Source organism: Cydia fagiglandana, chromosome 26 (genome assembly GCF_963556715.1).
Source record: "Cydia fagiglandana chromosome 26, ilCydFagi1.1, whole genome shotgun sequence".
Lineage (NCBI taxonomy): Eukaryota > Metazoa > Arthropoda > Insecta > Lepidoptera > Tortricidae > Cydia > Cydia fagiglandana.
Genome location: NC_085957.1, coordinates 2,882,640 through 2,900,035, shown reverse-complemented (window position 1 = coordinate 2,900,035; position 17,396 = coordinate 2,882,640). Strand labels below are relative to the sequence as shown.

The 17,396-nt window shown below is 42.1% G+C and overlaps 1 protein-coding gene across 1 annotated transcript; it reads right to left on the bottom strand.

Moving 5' to 3' along the window:
• Positions 1-326: 326 nt before the first annotated feature.
• Positions 327-16,611, bottom strand: LOC134677298 (zinc finger protein 208-like). Its single transcript, XM_063535733.1, has 21 exons — positions 16,453-16,611; positions 15,684-15,818; positions 14,435-15,196; positions 13,159-13,289; positions 12,254-12,328; positions 11,325-11,463; positions 10,365-10,477; positions 8,597-8,693; positions 5,623-5,802; positions 5,433-5,525; positions 5,230-5,322; positions 5,000-5,117; positions 4,780-4,919; positions 4,550-4,667; positions 4,330-4,469; positions 3,921-4,217; positions 3,651-3,768; positions 3,471-3,610; positions 3,063-3,164; positions 1,970-2,068; positions 327-526 (listed from the first exon to the last, which is right to left on the bottom strand). Exons 1-21 carry the CDS (start codon positions 16,609-16,611, stop codon positions 365-367), a joined length of 3,411 nt encoding a protein of 1,136 aa, XP_063391803.1. The 3' UTR covers positions 327-364.
• Positions 16,612-17,396: the final 785 nt, after the last annotated feature.

Sequence of the window (17,396 nt, the reverse complement as noted above, 5' to 3'; positions counted from 1 at the left end):
AAATAGTAATAATTAGTCTCCCGCATTGCACGCCATCCGCCTTCGCTTTAAATTAAGTAAGGTACTTAACCTTAGGAACGCCACAGACGGCTATTGACGTCAACGCAAAATCGTGACAACGACGCCAAAGACTGCATTTGACGTCGATCGTCTTTTGATGAAAATCTACTGAAAAACACCCCACTTTTAGGTTGGCATTATTTATTCACAAAACTAAATTTTACCCCCGTGGCGTCAGTAGCACGGTAAATGGATGTGTTCAAAAAGTTAATGCAAAAATGGTTATAAATAACGAGCTCGTCAAATGTAATAATTTTTTAATGAGTCTTAACAGATATCGCAGGTGTATGTGTTTTCTATCAAACTATTCTGTTATCTGCGGCGGCTGTTTCCTCGGCCTGCGGTCCCGGCGCGGCCAGGGCGCTCCGTCGTGCACTGTTCTGACGTGCAGCTTCATGGTGGAGTTAGTGGAAAAGGTTTTCTCGCAGCGAGGGCACGGCACATTCTTTCGGAGGCCTAGGTGCACCTAAACAATACAAATGAGGCTCCGTTAGAAAGTATTGACATTTAACAAATCAATCTTTTCTTTAACGACATTTGATGCGAATGGGAACTCTTTTCCTCTCATAACTTATTGCTGCTATGTTTGAAATAATAAAAAATGTTTCTCATAATATAAAAAAAATGTTTCTCGTAACCATAAACCTTAAATTTTATTAGTAATAAAATATGTTGAGCATACCGTAGAGCATATAGTTATTCCTCAACAGGTAGGCCGTACGCCTGTTAGCCACTGACGTGAGTACTTACTGCTTTGCAGTGCCTCCTTAAGTTGCCTTCTAGACTGAACGCCTGGTGACACTGTTCGCACTGGCACGGAGTCTCCCCCGTGTGTGTTCCTAGGCTGTACGCCTGTTAGCTACCGTAGTGAGTACTTACCGCTTTGCGGTGCCTCCTGAGGTTGCCTTCGAGACTGAACGCCTGATGACACTGTCGCACTGGAACGGAGTCTCCCCCGTGTGTGTTCCTAGGCTGTACGCCTGTTAGCCACCGAAGTGAATACTTACCGCATTGCGGTGCCTCCTTAAGTTGCCTTCTAAACTGAACGCCTGATGACACTGTTCGCACTGACACGGAGTCTCCCCCGTGTGTGTTCCTAGGCTGTACGCCTGTTAGCTACCGTAGTGAGTACTTACCGCTTTGCAGTGCCTCCTGAGGTTGCCTTCGAGACTGAACGCCTGATGACACTGTCGCACTGGCACGGAGTCTCCCCCGTGTGTGTTCCAAGGCTGAACGCCTGTTAGCTACCGTAGTGAGTACTTACTGCTTTGCGGTGCCTCCTTAAGTTGCCTTCTAGACTGAACGCCTGATGGCACTGGTCGCACTGGCACGGAGTCTCCCCCGTGTGTGTGCCTAGGCTGAACGCCTGTTAGCTACCGTAGTGAGTACTTACCGCTTTGCGGTGCCTCCTCAGGTTGCCTTCGAGACTGAACGCCTGATGACACTGGTCGCACTGGAACGGAGTCTCCCCCGTGTGTGTTTCAAGGCTGAACGCCTGTTAGCTACCGTAGTGAGTACTTACTGCTTTGCGGTGCCTCCTTAAGTTGCCTTCTAGACTGAACGCCTGATGACACTGGTCGCACTGGCACGGAGTCTCCCCCGTGTGTGTGCCTAGGGTGAATGCCTGTTAGCTACCGTAGTGAGTACTTACCGCTTTGCGGTGCCTCCTCAGGTTGCCTTCGAGACTGAACGCCTGATGACACTGGTCGCACTGGAACGGAGTCTCCCCCGTGTGTGTTCCAAGGCTGTACGCCTGTTAGCCACCGAAGTGAATACTTACCGCTTTGCGGTGCCTCCTTAAGTTGCCTTCTAGACTGAACGCCTGATGACACTGTTCGCACTGGCACGGAGTCTCCCCCGTGTGTGTTCCTAGGCTGTACGCCTGTTAGCTACCGTAGTGAGTACTTACCGCTTTGCGGTGCCTCCTGAGGTTGCCTTCGAGACTGAACGCCTGATGACACTGGTCGCACTGGAATGGACGCTCCCCCGTGTGTGTTCTGGTGTGCCACTAAACATACAAATAAATAATTAATATTATAAAGGCTAACACAAATCCACCTAGTCCCACAGTAAGCTTTAAATATACATACATATATACATACAATATAATCACGCCTATTTCCCGGAGGGGTAGGCAGAGACCACGGATTTCCACTTGTTACGATCCTGACATACCTCTTTCGCTTCCTTCACATTCATAACATTCCTCATACACGCTCCCCGGTTTAGGGTGCTCTTGACCTGGCCTTTCTTCAGGATTTCCCCGACTTCGAACTCTTCGACTTCTTCGGGGATTTTTTTCGAGGATCTCTAAAAGACTTGAATTGAATTGTGGGCACTACCGAAAAGCGACTGGTGAATAACAAATGATATTTCGTACATAAGTTCCGAAATACTCATTGGTACGAGCCGGGGTTTGAACCCACGATCTCCGGATTGCAAGTCTCACGCTCTTACCACTAGGCCACCAGCGCTTCAATGAGTTTTTCGGAACTCAAGTACGAAATATCATTTCATATTTACCAGTTGCTTTTCGGTGAAGGAAAACGTAAGGAAACCGGACTAATCCCAATAAGGCCGAGTTGGTTGGAAGGTCAGATGGCAGTCGCTTTCGGTAAAACTAGTGCCTACGTCGGACCCCAGGCTCCCATGAGCCCCGGCAAAGTACCGGGATAATGCGAGGAAGAAGAATTAATTTTTAACACGAAGAATTTTCAATAGAAATAGGGAGTGTCCGGTCAATGTACGAAATTCTTCATGCCAAGCGTCCTAACTTACCCTCCTAAGGCCCAGCCATACAAATGAACAATCCAAAATATTCCACTGAAATTTGAACCTATAATGCAGGGAATAGAGTTGATTTTGTTTTGTTTTAAAATTGAACGAAATAAAACAATGCAATTACAACTCTATTCCTATTTTATTATGGTTTAAATTTCATCGAAATGATTAAGTACAATAGATAGGACGTTGGGCCTTAGGAGGTTACAGGTGATTGTTACCGTGAGCTGCACAGCAGTGGTGAACCCTTTAGGGCAGCGGTCGCACTTGAAAGGCCGCTCACCCGTGTGCGTCATCTGATGATTCTTCAGAAACTGATGTGTCTGCACAATCGTATACAGATAAGTATAGTAACACTTACATGCAAATCACAAACTTGATGGATATTATTTATTAATTGGTAAGAATGTTAGAATGATGAAACTACATTTAATAGAAAAAAACTCTCATGTCTTACGTATAACGTCTACTAAAAAAGCTAGATATTGCATGTATGACATTATGTGTAATTTATTAGTAGTATTTATATTGAATTCTTTGTGTTTGCCTCATGGTACGCAGGTGTATGAGTTTGCATAGTCGCAGGTGTATGAGTTTGCATTACTCGCAGGTGTATGTGTTGCGTTTACCGTGTAGGCCTTCCCGCAGTGCTCGCACATGTGGTCGTGCCCCCGTCTCTTGTGCTGCACGGGCCGCTTGCTGTGCTTCTTGTACTGTGGGAGCTGGTGGTGTTGTAACGGCCTTATGCTGAGATGGACGCGATGTGTGTCTGTGTTTGCATTAGTCGCAGGTGTATGTGTTTGCATTACTCGCAGGTGTATGTTTTGCTTTTACCGTGTAGGCCTTCCCGCAGTGCTCGCACATGTGGTCGTGCCCCCGCCTCTTGTGCTGCACGGGGCGCTTGCTGTGCTTCTTGTACTGTGTGAGCTGGTGGTGTTGTAACGGTCTTATGCCGAGGTGGACGCGATTTATGTCTGCATTTGTCGCAGGTGTATGAGTTTGCATTAGCGCAGGTTGTGTTTGCATTAGTCGCAGGTGTATGTGTTTGCATTACTCGTAGGTGTAAGTGTTGCGTTTACCGTGTAGGTCTTCCCGCAGTGCTCGCACATGTGGTCGTGCCCCCGTCTCTTGTGCTGCACGGGCCGCTTGCTGTGCTTCTTGTACTGTGTGAGCTGGTGGTGTTGTAGCGGCCTGATGCCGAGGTGGACGCGATGTGTGTCTGTGTTTGCATTATCGCAGGTGTATGTGTTTGCATTACTCGCAGGTGTATGTGTTGCTTTTACCGTGTAGGCCTTCCCGCAGTGCTCGCACATGTGGTCGTGCCCCCGTCTCTTGTGCTGCACGGGCCGCTTGCTGTGCTTCTTGTACTGTGGGAGCTGGTGGTGTTGTAACGGCCTTATGCTGAGATGGACGCGATGTGTGTCTGTGTTTGCATTAGTCGCAGGTGTATGTGTTTGCATTACTCGCAGGTGTATGTTTTGCTTTTACCGTGTAGGCCTTCCCGCAGTGCTCGCACATGTGGTCGTGCCCCCGCCTCTTGTGCTGCACGGGGCGCTTGCTGTGCTTCTTGTACTGTGTGAGCTGGTGGTGTTGTAACGGTCTTATGCCGAGGTGGACGCGATTTATGTCTGCATTTGTCGCAGGTGTATGAGTTTGCATTAGCGCAGGTTGTGTTTGCATTAGTCGCAGGTGTATGTGTTTGCATTACTCGTAGGTGTAAGTGTTGCGTTTACCGTGTAGGTCTTCCCGCAGTGCTCGCACATGTGGTCGTGCCCCCGTCTCTTGTGCTGCACGGGCCGCTTGCTGTGCTTCTTGTACTGTGGGAGCTGGTGGTGTTGTAACGGCCTTATGCTGAGATGGACGCGATGTGTGTCTGTGTTTGCATTAGTCGCAGGTGTATGTGTTTGCATTACTCGCAGGTGTATGTTTTGCTTTTACCGTGTAGGCCTTCCCGCAGTGCTCGCACATGTGGTCGTGCCCCCGCCTCTTGTGCTGCACGGGGCGCTTGCTGTGCTTCTTGTACTGTGTGAGCTGGTGGTGTTGTAACGGTCTTATGCCGAGGTGGACGCGATTTATGTCTGCATTTGTCGCAGGTGTATGAGTTTGCATTAGCGCAGGTTGTGTTTGCATTAGTCGCAGGTGTATGTGTTTGCATTACTCGTAGGTGTAAGTGTTGCGTTTACCGTGTAGGTCTTCCCGCAGTGCTCGCACATGTGGTCGTGCCCCCGTCTCTTGTGCTGCACGGGCCGCTTGCTGTGCTTCTTGTACTGTGGGAGCTGGTGGTGTTGTAACGGCCTTATGCTGAGATGGACGCGATGTGTGTCTGTGTTTGCATTAGTCGCAGGTGTATGTGTTTGCATTACTCGCAGGTGTATGTTTTGCTTTTACCGTGTAGGCCTTCCCGCAGTGCTCGCACATGTGGTCGTGCCCCCGCCTCTTGTGCTGCACGGGCCGCTTGCTGTGCTTCTTGTACTGTGCGAGCTGGTGGTGTTGTAACGGCCTTATGCTGAAATGGACGCGATGTGTGTCTGTGTTTGCATTAGTCGCAGGTGTATGTTTGCATTAGTCGCAGGTGTATGTGTTGCGTTTACCGTGTAGGCCTTTCCGCAGTGCTCGCACATGTGGTCGTGCCCCCGTCTCTTGTGCTGCACGGGCCGCTTGCTGTGCTTCTTGTAATGAGTGAGCTGGTGGTGTTGTAACGGCCTTATCTATGTGTCTGTGTTTGCATTAGTCGCAGGTGTATGAGTTTGCATTACTCGCAGGTGTATGTTTTGCGTTTACCGTGTAGGCCTTCCCGCAGTGCTCGCACATGTGGTCGTGCCCCCGCCTCTTGTGCTGCACGGGGCGATTGCTATGCTTCTTGTAATGAGTGAGCTGGTGGTGCTGTAACGGCCTTATGCCGAGGTGGACGCGGTCTATGTGGGTCGAGAGCGAAGGCTTGGATAGAAAGGATTTGTTGCACTGAAACAAACATTTATGTTAAACCAGCACGGGTAAGCCCAAACAAATTACATAACCTTCATCAAGAATCACTCTATTGATAAGTGAAAACCACATGAAAATCCGTTCAGTAGTTTTTGAGTTTATCGCGAACATACATACACACAAACAGACAGACGCGGTGGGGGACTTTGTTTTATAAGATGTATAGATACACACCAAAAAAAGTAACAGTTGGCAAACCCCAGCCAAAAATAACTTGACTTGGCTAACAAAACTGTACTAAAAGTTCCAAAAAAAGCTTTAGGTTACTTTTCAGAGCTACTGTGTCAAAATAAATGCTATAATAAATAAATGCTTACCGGGATTCGAACCCGGGACCATCGGCTTCACAGGCACCCTGCCTACTATAGTTCGTTTTTTTAGCATTAGAAAGAACTTTTAAAAATCAATAACTATTACTTATGAAAGCAGGAGAATATAAATGATCGTATTAGATTCATAATTGTTACATATTTGCCGTGACTTATTTTTAAAACGTGTTTTTCAATTAAAAGACACTTCAAGATTGTTTACCTTTTTTCTAATGCTAAAAAACGAACTATAGGCTACCGGTCATCAATGGTTGACAAACTGCGATAAAGGACGCTAAGCACCAAGAATCTCGTACATTTCATATCTCTGTCGTGCGCTTAATTATATTGCTGTCCATCTAATAATTTATTAGATATGATGCCAACCTTCGAGCAACACGGAAGGGAGGCGGCATTCGCACTATTTCCCCTCTGCCGAGGTACAAGATTAGCGCGTCAATCTAATCTAGCGCGGGTAATAAAACTAGTTGCACTTGGATTTTTCACTAGACCGAGTCCAGACGCGCGCGTGAACACTACTGCACAAAAATGCCTGTTTGATCGGTTTTTTGTTATAAAAAGAGGTCGGGGAAATCAAATTTACAAAAACAAAGTGTTACATTTCACATGTAATATTTTTTTTTTAATATCATACGTTAAATTACATTTAAATACAATTATTATATTTTAGTCTCAAGTAATTGTTGGATTTATCGATTTTGCTCGCTCAGTACAAATTGCGGATCGGTCGAGCGACAAATCCGACTTCACGTCTCTCAGAATACAATGACATAGTTCAACGAAAATGTGTTAGTGTGCGTGTTGTGACACTAGTCACTCGTCCGTACACAAAAAGAGATCGAGGTTTGCAAGATTTGTCTTTGACGTGTGTCATTTTCTATGAATTTGTGTCGTCATTACAGATTGGATTTTGTATGTAAGTGTGTGAGAAATGCGACTGTGTGCACCTTTCCCCCCGCGAAAAATGGCAGAAAGATTTGTACGGCGAGATATCGCTTGGGCCCCTCCCTTCCGACGTGTCGGAAGCCGGTGTTGCTCGAAGATGCCAACGGTCAATGCCACTGTGCGAGCGGGCAGCAATATAATCATGCGCGTGCGATAGAGATGAGAAAAAGCGGGTCAATATACGAATTTCTCCGTGCTTAATATAATACATATATAATCTTATAGTTCTGATACTTGGAGACATTTACACCTCTAAATATTTTAGTTTTTTTATGTAATTCGACATTATGAAACCATATACATCTCTAAGTAATTGTAATACGTTAGTTAGAATTGGTAGTTGCAGTTAGGTGTATTTTATAAAATTGTTGATGTATTGTTATTGTTTTTGCTTGTATGTAAATTCAATGTTGACGTGTAAAAGTGCCCTTGTGGCCTATTTGCTGAATAAATGTTGAAGTTTGAAGCTTAGCGACCTTACTTGCTAAAGTAAGCTAAGTTGTCTGCTAAGACGACCGGTCTGGCCTAGTGGGTAGTGACCCTGCCTGCGAAGCCGATGGTTCTGGGTTCGAATCCCAGTAAAGGCATTTATTTGTGTGATGAACACTAATATTTGTTCCTGAGCCATGGGTGTTTTCTATGTATATAAGTATGTATTTATCTGTATAAGTATGTATACAGTATGTAAATCAACGAAAAACATTTACTCAAGCCCGTTAATGAATGGGTCACACTGAGCAACTTTCACTATGGCACCAACCCCGAAATCGCAAAAAAAAAATTGACTCTCCCATAGAAAATTTCAATGCTAGATCAGCAAAATGTATGAAACGACCTAATTTTTTTTTCGCGATTTCGGGGTCGGTGCCATAGTAAAAGTTGCTTAGTGTGACTACACATTAACAGGTTTGAATAAAGGATTTTCGTTAGTTTACATACCGTATCGTCGCCTAGCACCCATAGTACAAGCTTTACTTAATTTGGGGCTAGGTTGATCTGTGTAAGATGTCTACCAATATTAAAAAAATATATATTAAAAAAATTTCAAACGGAACCAAAGGAATAACCATAGACTAGGAATCATCTAGACCGAGTTTAGAGCAATTTTCATGCAGCCGATGCTGCCAAAAATGCGGGGGTGCGCGGGACGAGGTGAGTGAGGTCCCGTGCCGTGATTGGTCCGTTCAAAGACACGGACGTCACACAAAGACACTTTCGACCCGAACATGGCATAAAATTACCGTATGCGTGGCAGAGGACTATGCTCAGTCTGGTTACTGGTAACTTATCAAAGATTCAGAATCAAAGATTTTATTCGTGATAAACTTAAAACTAAGATTACATACAAGAGTATAACTACAAATATTAATAAAATTGGTAAGCGTTAAAGTTTACCACGAAATGGACTCGCCTCAGCATAATACTAACCCGAAGGTCAGCGCTGATCTTCCGGCGAGACCATTTGTGGGCCACGAACGCAGCCGGCAGCAACTTACGAGGTCACAGGTGAAGATTTCGACATTGTGCGCCGCATGCATGTGCCGTAGCAGCGCCTCGGCGCCTGCGCAGCCCGCGCCGCACGCCGCACACGGGCTGCGTACACATCCTCACATTACATCCGTAATACTTATTCACATTTTTTAAATTTTAAACTGAAATAAATGTCATATACTAAGAAAAGGTGACCAAGGCCTCCAGTGCCCCAGGCTGGAATCGAACCAGCGTCCTCTGCTATCGCGGCAGGTGCCTGAACCACTCGGCCACCGGGCCACAGAGGCATAGGTCAAATTTTTCCAAGTATATGCACTTCTTACTGAAGGCTTGTGGCGCCCCCTAGCCATTGGCTTGTGCCTGGGGCCTTGGTCACTTTTTCTTAGTATATGACATTTATTTCAGTTTAAAATTTATGTAGTATAGTGTTTCTACTTGATAAACACAAATTAAAATATTTTCTGAAAATAATTTTATTTGTTCGAATACTTCATAGTATTTTTTTAATTTATTTATAGTTTACTATTATGTGCTGTGTAATCTAGTTAATATTAAATATAGAAATTTTATATTGGCTGATTTGGCTGTTGACATAGTCATCTTGTTGTTTGGGTGTCGTCGCTTTAGTTTTTATGTTTAGTTCCTAAACTGGCCATGTGGCGCTAGTTGTACGATGGTGGTGGACGGTTTACTTACTGGTGCTATTCGGTATAATACTCGTATTATTTACGAAAGTTTCTTATATCGCCAAGTGAATTGATTTTGAATTTATGAATAAAAAAATCCAATTAAGAAAATTTTAACTGACTGCTGTAGTTATTAGGCACTCCATAGTATTTGGAAACTCTTAACAAATCAGAAATAAACAAGCCAATATATATGTATGTATTATTAATCTATATTTATGTATTAATGCCATATTTATTAAAGAATCGTGTGATATATGTATGTATGTACATTGTATATATTTTGTTTCTAGATAAGTTCTCTTTTGGTTTTCTAATGCACCGCCTACAATATTTTCTGCTTGGCCTTAAGGTTGACTGGTAGAGAATGCCTCATGGCATTAAGTTCGCCTTTTGTACATTAAGTTATTCTTTTGTGCAATAAAGTTTTAAATAAATAAATAAATAAATAAATAAATATAGTAACCTTTTCGACGCCGTGTCAAACACAAAAGCTGTCACGCGGACGCCACGTCACCGAAGTGTCAAAACTGAAATTGAACTTTACGCATATGCACGTAGGTCTATGTTGCTCTGTGGTGTGTGACCGATTAATCAGTCTTTGGCGTTGAACCTGCGGTGCGGATATATCGGTCATTGGCGTCCATGAGGTTAAGAGTGACCAATTACTATGTAGTCTGCAGAGATTTTGACAGCACACGCAGTGCAAGTGTCATTTTAAACGTCAAACTTCTATGAAATTATGACGTATAATAAATAAATATTATAGGACATTCTTACACAGATTGACTAAGCTCAAGAAGGCTTGTGTTGTGGGTACTCAGACAACGATATATATAATATATAAATATGTACTTAAATACATAGAAAACAACCATGACTCAGGAACAAATACCTGTGTCATCACACAAATAAATGCCCTTACTGGGATTCGAACCCAGGACCATCGGCTTCACAGGCAGGGTCACTACCCACTAGGCCAGACTGGTTGTCATGTATAAATAACACTTGCCCTGCGTATGCTATCAAAATCGTTGCAGACTTTTCTTGGTCTAACTCTGTAATGGTTTCGGTTGATTTTGGTTACCTTAAGTCCGGATCACACTTGCCGTCATCTTGCTGCTGTCTGTGTTTCGTCAGAGCCTCCTTATTGTCGAACTGTGCGCGGCAGCTGCCGCACTCTAACTCGGGCGCAGAGCGCTGTCCAAAACAAAAATAGTCATTTGAGGGGGCAAAGTTGTTGTTTAACCGCTTGTGCTAATATTGATACCCGAGCAAGCGAAATATTCCAAAACCACGAGCGTAGTGAGTGGTTCGAAAAATGGAATCTTGAGCGTTGCGAGGGCACACCAACCCGAAGGAAATATTAAATGTAAAATATGAAACAAAATCAAACCACATCAAATTTAAATTAATGTTATTAAATATTTATCATCCAAAATCATCATTTAAAAGTCAACTCTACCAGCAAACATAAGAAAACAACTCAAAATTTGCATTTGATTACTTTGCCTCACATGTGAATTACCTACTGATAGCAAAGTGTAACTTTGCTATCCGTTTTTGAAGTGCAAAGTAAGCCTTTCCGAGCTGGTGTGGTGAAAAAAAAACTTTTGACTTCAACCGTTTCCAAACATACTAACATTGAATAATTTTACGGTTTAGACTCACTTGTTTTTAGTCACTCGCGCGACATGTTTCGGAGAACCTAGGTCTTTCTTGCCTTGCCTATTAAGTGCCAGTTGCACCAACCACATTTGACAGACTGATCATCGTCAGCCGGCGCGCCCCGCGCCTTTACTATGAAACTTTCCATACATAAAAATTTAGCGAACTCTTTAACGTTCGTAACAGTTTGGTGCAACCGACCCTAAATCTGTCAATTTTAAGCTGCAAATCGCTTCATAGCAATTTAGTCTAATAGAACAAGTGGTCTCCTGCGTTACCTTATTTACCTTATTATGTGCAAGTCGTTTATGCGCCTTTGGCGCTAGTATCTTCCTACAGAGCTCATATAAGATTTCTTCACGGTTGTCTCCTGCGTTACCTTATTATGTGCAAGTAGTTTATGCGCCTTGAGTCCCTTGGCACTTGTGTAGATCTCCCCACATAGCTCGCACGAGCCGCGCGCAGAGTTCTCGACGGGATGTGCTGCTCGCATATGCCATGTGTACGACGATTTCTTACTGTGGACAAATATGTTCTTATGACCAAGGCTCGGAACCGGTATTTAACCCCGAAATATCCCAATATTTTCAATTATTTTATGCTCTTTGCGTAGAACTGAATCATGTATTAAGGTGACAACTTCGTATTATTAGATTGTCCCATAAAAAAAGAAATAATAAACCAAAGAACGAAAAAGAACTTAATAATACCGGTATTTTTAGTGTGGAGAGAAAACCGGTTCCGAGCCTTAATTGTATCTAATATTTCACCTTAGATACACGCTTTTCTTTACACAACTGAGAAAATAATACGCCGAAAGGAATAATGGGGAACATAATAAGTTTATTATTATACGTCAACATTGTCGAAAAAAAGTAATTCTATATTGTAAAACATTACCATAATGAAAATTTGCCGAATGTTGGTTGCAGAAGTAAATCATCTGCAAAAAGGTGCTTCGAATGTGACATTTGGGCGGGTTATTCACGGACGGTCTAGAACCTTTGCCTATATTGCTCTTAATCTACATCGCGAACGGTCCAGAACGCAAAATGCCTACATCATTTTCCATCGTTTTATCTCGACGTTAGCGATTCTGTGCGGTTTGTAAGATAACTAACGAACCTAACCTACCTGGGTGATATAAAAAAGTGGTCATTTTGTATTCTAGACCGTTCGCGATGTAGACTAAAAGCGATATAGGCAAAATATTACACTAGTCATTTTGCGTTTTAGACCGTCCGCGACTATACCATTTGCTCTATAAAGCCACAATGAAAAGGCACACTTTAAAAACGTCATACTCACAGGAAATGCTTCCCGCAGTACTTGCATTGCCGCGTGGTCCCGGCGTGGCGCGCCGCGTGCGCGACGCACTCTTTCCTGTAACAATATAAGTGGCTGAAAATTTCATATTATGTGTGTGTGTGTGTGTGTTCTAAACATGATCGCCAATAAGCTAGATTGTCCTCTGTTATGAGCAATGGGGCACTTTTGTGTCTTTTGTTTATAAATTATTAAATGTTTTATTAGGTTACTGTTGTTACTAACATAAGGCAATAACTAACAAATGTACGGACCATAATTATATGTTGTCTTTAATAACGAAATTTTAATTTAATTTAATAACCTTCGAAGAGTAATAAATTAATTATGCGATTAAAAGATATTAAGGCACAGGTAGATGTCGCAAGGTCCACAAACGCCCTCGTTATGTAATTTTTCCACTGTGTGTATGTTTCCTGCATTACCTGCCCCCGTTATGTAACAGTGTCCACTGTGTTACTGTCCCCTGCGTCACCTACTCACACGCCTTTGTCGTAATCCGCCACACTAGCCGCAGCCGATGCGCGTTCCGCAAGTACTTCTTGAGGTAGAAATCGTAGTGGTAAATAAATAAATATTATAGGACATTTCTTACACAAATTGACGAAGCCGCACGGTAGCTTTGATAGTGTAGTGCCCCACACGCCCTCGCCACAGCGCAGCCGCAGCCAGTACGCGTTCTGCACGTGTTGTTTCAGGTAGAACCCGTAGCGGTAGCTGTGATAGTGTCCCCTATGTGACCGTCCCCTGCGTTACCTGCCCCACACGCCCTCGCCGCCCCGGCGCAGCACAGCCGCAACCGGTGCGCGTTCTGCATGTGTTTTTTGTGGTAGAACCCGTAGTGGTAGCTGTGATAGTGTCCCCTGTGTGACTGTCCCCTGTGTTACCTGCCCCAAACGCCCTCGCCGCACTCGGCGCAGCGCAGCCGCAGCCGGTGCGCATTCTGCACGTGCTGTTTGAGGTAGAACCCGTACCGGTAGCTGACGCGGCATAATCGGCACTCGTTCTTTGCGTTACGCTGAACACAAAAATAAACCATTAATTTTGCGGCGTAAAATGTGCCACCTTAGCCCCAATTTTTAAAAAATTCTTACGTTGTGATTTGCTGATTTAAAGTAGACCATCAGTACTATCATCAATACACTTAAAAAGATTGTGATTAGTTTTCTAATAACTGTTGGGGCACAATTAGTCAGGGGAGAGCGAAGAAGGCACATTTTGCAGAACTTAGGTTAAAAAGTTTAAAAACTGACATCCTTAAGAGTTACAAAAACTTAAAACGGCACCGTAAGTAACAATAAAATAACATAAATGTTTAGTACTGATAGCTATAAGTTGTAATAGGTACAAAGAATATAGAGTAATGGAAGTTTTGCGCGTGTAAATTCTAATTTTTCGCTCTGTTCTCTTGGTCTTATCTTAATCTGTAAGGGCTTATTTAGCCGGCGCGCAAACTCGCATCCGGTTTTAGTTACATTGCGGACTGTGGATTACATCCAATTTAACCGACCAATCAAAACCCGCAATAAATAAATAAATAAATAAAATAAATAAATATTGGTGGACATCTTACACAGATCAACCTAGCCCCAAACTAAGCAAAGCTTGTACTATGGGTGCTAGGCGACGATATACATACTTATATAGATAAATACATAGAAAACACCCATGACTCAGGAACAAATACTAGTGTTCATCACACAAATAAATGCCCTTACTGGGATTCGAACCCAGGACCATCGGCTTCGCAGGCAGGGTCACTACCCACTAGGCCAGACCGGTCGTCCAATGGTATGAAACTCTCGAGTTCTCGCATCGTCTAAATCAGCCCTAAGTCTGTAGATCTCCACATTGCTAAGTTGTTAACAGCCTTAGCATTGCAGGTAACTGTTGTTGCTCGCTGTGTTATTATTTCTCTTATAATTCTTATATCAATGTCCAGAATAAGTAATTTTTAATGTAGCAGGTAATTTAATGCAGATATTTGTTACCTTTTGACCTCCTAAGACGTCAACTGACGCGCGCGGTTACAGCAGAATATGAACCTTAGTGCATTCTATTCTATTCATAGTGACGCGCCGCGCACGATAGGCGTGGCGTTCAAACGGTTAATGAGCATTAATTATTTAGCAAATATATTATTTAATGTAAAAAAAAACTTACCGGATCATGATCTTTCTTCATATGATTATCAAAAGTAGTGGTGGTCAGAAAGCCTTTATAACACAAGTTACATTTAAACTTGCAATGCTTATACCGATCCGACATTTTTCTCCTTTCCATATCCTCCGCCATTTCTTCCTCAGTCAAATACTGTATTTCAAAATTATGCTTTTTTACAAACTCTTCTATATCCTCTATTGTAAAAAACCTTCCTGGTTCTGAATCTTTTTCTTTAACAGCTTTTGTTTTTACTTCTTTTGTTTCCTTATGTTTCTTTCTTACTTTATTGGCTTTCGATTCTCGCTTTTTATTTTGAAATGTTTCTACATTAACTTCCTTTAGTCTTTTTGAGACATTCTTTATACGTTTATCTAATCTCGTTCCTATTTTAACTTCGACTAATGCAGGTTTTGACTCAAAATTTTCCATTTTATATTTATATTCTCGAAGATTCATTTTAGAATCTTCATCAGAATCACTGTCTGCTGTAGCGTCGCAATTTAAATCAAACGCTTTGATGTCAGTTTCCATTATATTAATCTGTAATATATCTGTTTCTACCTTATCATGTTTACTGTTCAAATCATTTTCGTTTGGTTCTATCTCATCTTTGATGATATCGATATCTGGATGGACATTTACACTATCCAATGTTTCGTCTTGTCCAAAGTAATACTGGATGGTAGTTTTTAAGTTTTGCGAGAGTGTGCGTGTCAATTTGTGTATAGAACGGTCTATAGTCCGGATGTATTCGTTTGTTATCTGAAAAACTTACAATTTTAAGCTATTGACACACAATCTAGAACAGAAGTTAATCAAAACTTCTATAAAGCTAGTTATAGATTTATTAATAATAATGCTGTAAAAAAATCTTTTGTAACACAAATGAAAGAATCATTATATGTGCCATAAATTAGGGCACCAAGAATCTTTGCTCTATCTGACAATCAGGAAAGAGCTAACAACCTAAAGATCATAATCAAATACTTAAAGTATAATAAATTCGCGATATAAATAAATCAGTGGTCTATAAATGTGAGTTAACCTCCTAAGGCCCAAGGTCCAACCTATAGTACCTCCGCAGTTCGATGAAATTTAAATCCTATTCAATTGGAACAGAGACGCTTTTGCTTTGTTTCATTCAGTTTTCCAACAATGCATAATCAACTCTATTTTCTACACTATAGGTTCAAATTTCAGTTGGAAATTATGGATTATTCATTTCTATGGCTGGCTAATATGTACTTACTGACTGTTGCTGTGTGAGCGCTTGTCGTAGCAAGCCGTCTGATCGTCTTGAGCAAGCTCGCAGCCTCACTGCTTTTAGCAGCAGTGTGCGACACCAGCTGCATAAGTGTTGAGGTAGCCCATCTGATGCTGTAATCTGCAAACATATATATTTTATTTATTTATTTCAGAAACAAATTCTTTTACAAAAAGAGAAGATACATAGTTTTTTTTTAAGTTTAGACCTAAAGTTTCATTAGTATATTTGAATTTTACAATGAAAATACGCGAGTAATTTAAATATATCTTAGCTAAATTTGTCCATTCATTCGCAATTTTCATAATCTTAGAAATACATTGTAGATCTAATTACTTATTATAGACATTGTCGGCTTATTATTCATTAGCCGGGTCCACACAGAGCATGTTGTGTATCTGTGGTTAAGTACACTATGCTATCTGTGGTCCTGTGTTACACTCAGAAGTTTTTAATAAACAGTTACTCTTATAACTATAAAGTGTATTATTGAAATAAAACAGAGCATATGTACGAGGCAATTTCCTCACGCACAAAACGGCCAGTGTAGCAAGGCACATCAACACTTTAACCATGGATATCTCCATAACCATGTGGTTCCGCGCCATGGGGGTTGGACTGGGGGGTAGCCCTTTGCACCCTCTACCCCCCCCATACGCAACACACCCTCCAAATCGACGGTCCATAAAGTAAAGATTAGCCCTTACCGCTAGACCACCACTAATGTATTCAAGTATATACAAACATTGCTTACCGAAATTCCCATAATTTCCGAGAACATTTGATCTAAGCCAGACTCGCGAATGTGATACAATTTGACATCCCAAGCCAGGCAAATCCGACATGCCTTCAACTCCGATTGTTCCTCCAATTTCACTGTGTCCATGTTCACTAATACTAAAGGTAAAGGCATCGCTAATGGTCTTGTAGTTCGATGAGAATTGACGCACAGACTTCCTGTGATTTCAGAGAAATGTGATATACTACGATTTTATAATTTAGTGCGTATAGGACTTCAAATAATTTATCAGCATTTCAAGCAATGCTTGCATATGGTTTTATACAGAATAATGCATTTATTCAATGTTACAAATACGTTTTTATTATGAAATTTTGTCTCGGTCTCATATTAGACTGCGACAAATGTCAAGTCAAGTCAAACGTCATAAAATTATAAAATACATGATATATTTTTTAAAATCAATGCACAAATGTATTTAAGTAGTTATATATTACATATATCGTTGTCTGAGTACCCACAACACAAGCCTTCTTGAGCTTAGTGTAGGACTTAGTCAATCTGTGTAAGAATGTCCTATAATATTTATTTATTTATTTAAATGAAAAATGTAATGGTGTAACCCCGGCTACTCACGTAACGATAAATCGTTGCGATAAAACTGTGCAGTCCGACTGTGCAGATAAATCGAACCGTGTGTATGACAAATCGTTACGATAATCGACATACACACGGTTCGATTTATCTGCACAGTCGGACTGCACAGTTTTATCGCAACGATTTATCGTTACGTGAGTACCCGGGGTAACAGACGGGCGCACTGGACCGCAACTTTGGTCTGGCGAACATATTGAGTAGATTATTTTTAAATAGGTAGTTGAAGCCTCCTCCACACTCGTGCGCGAATCGCGGCGCGAAGCCGCGAACGTGAGTGTGGCGTCGATTTTCGCAGACAGCGA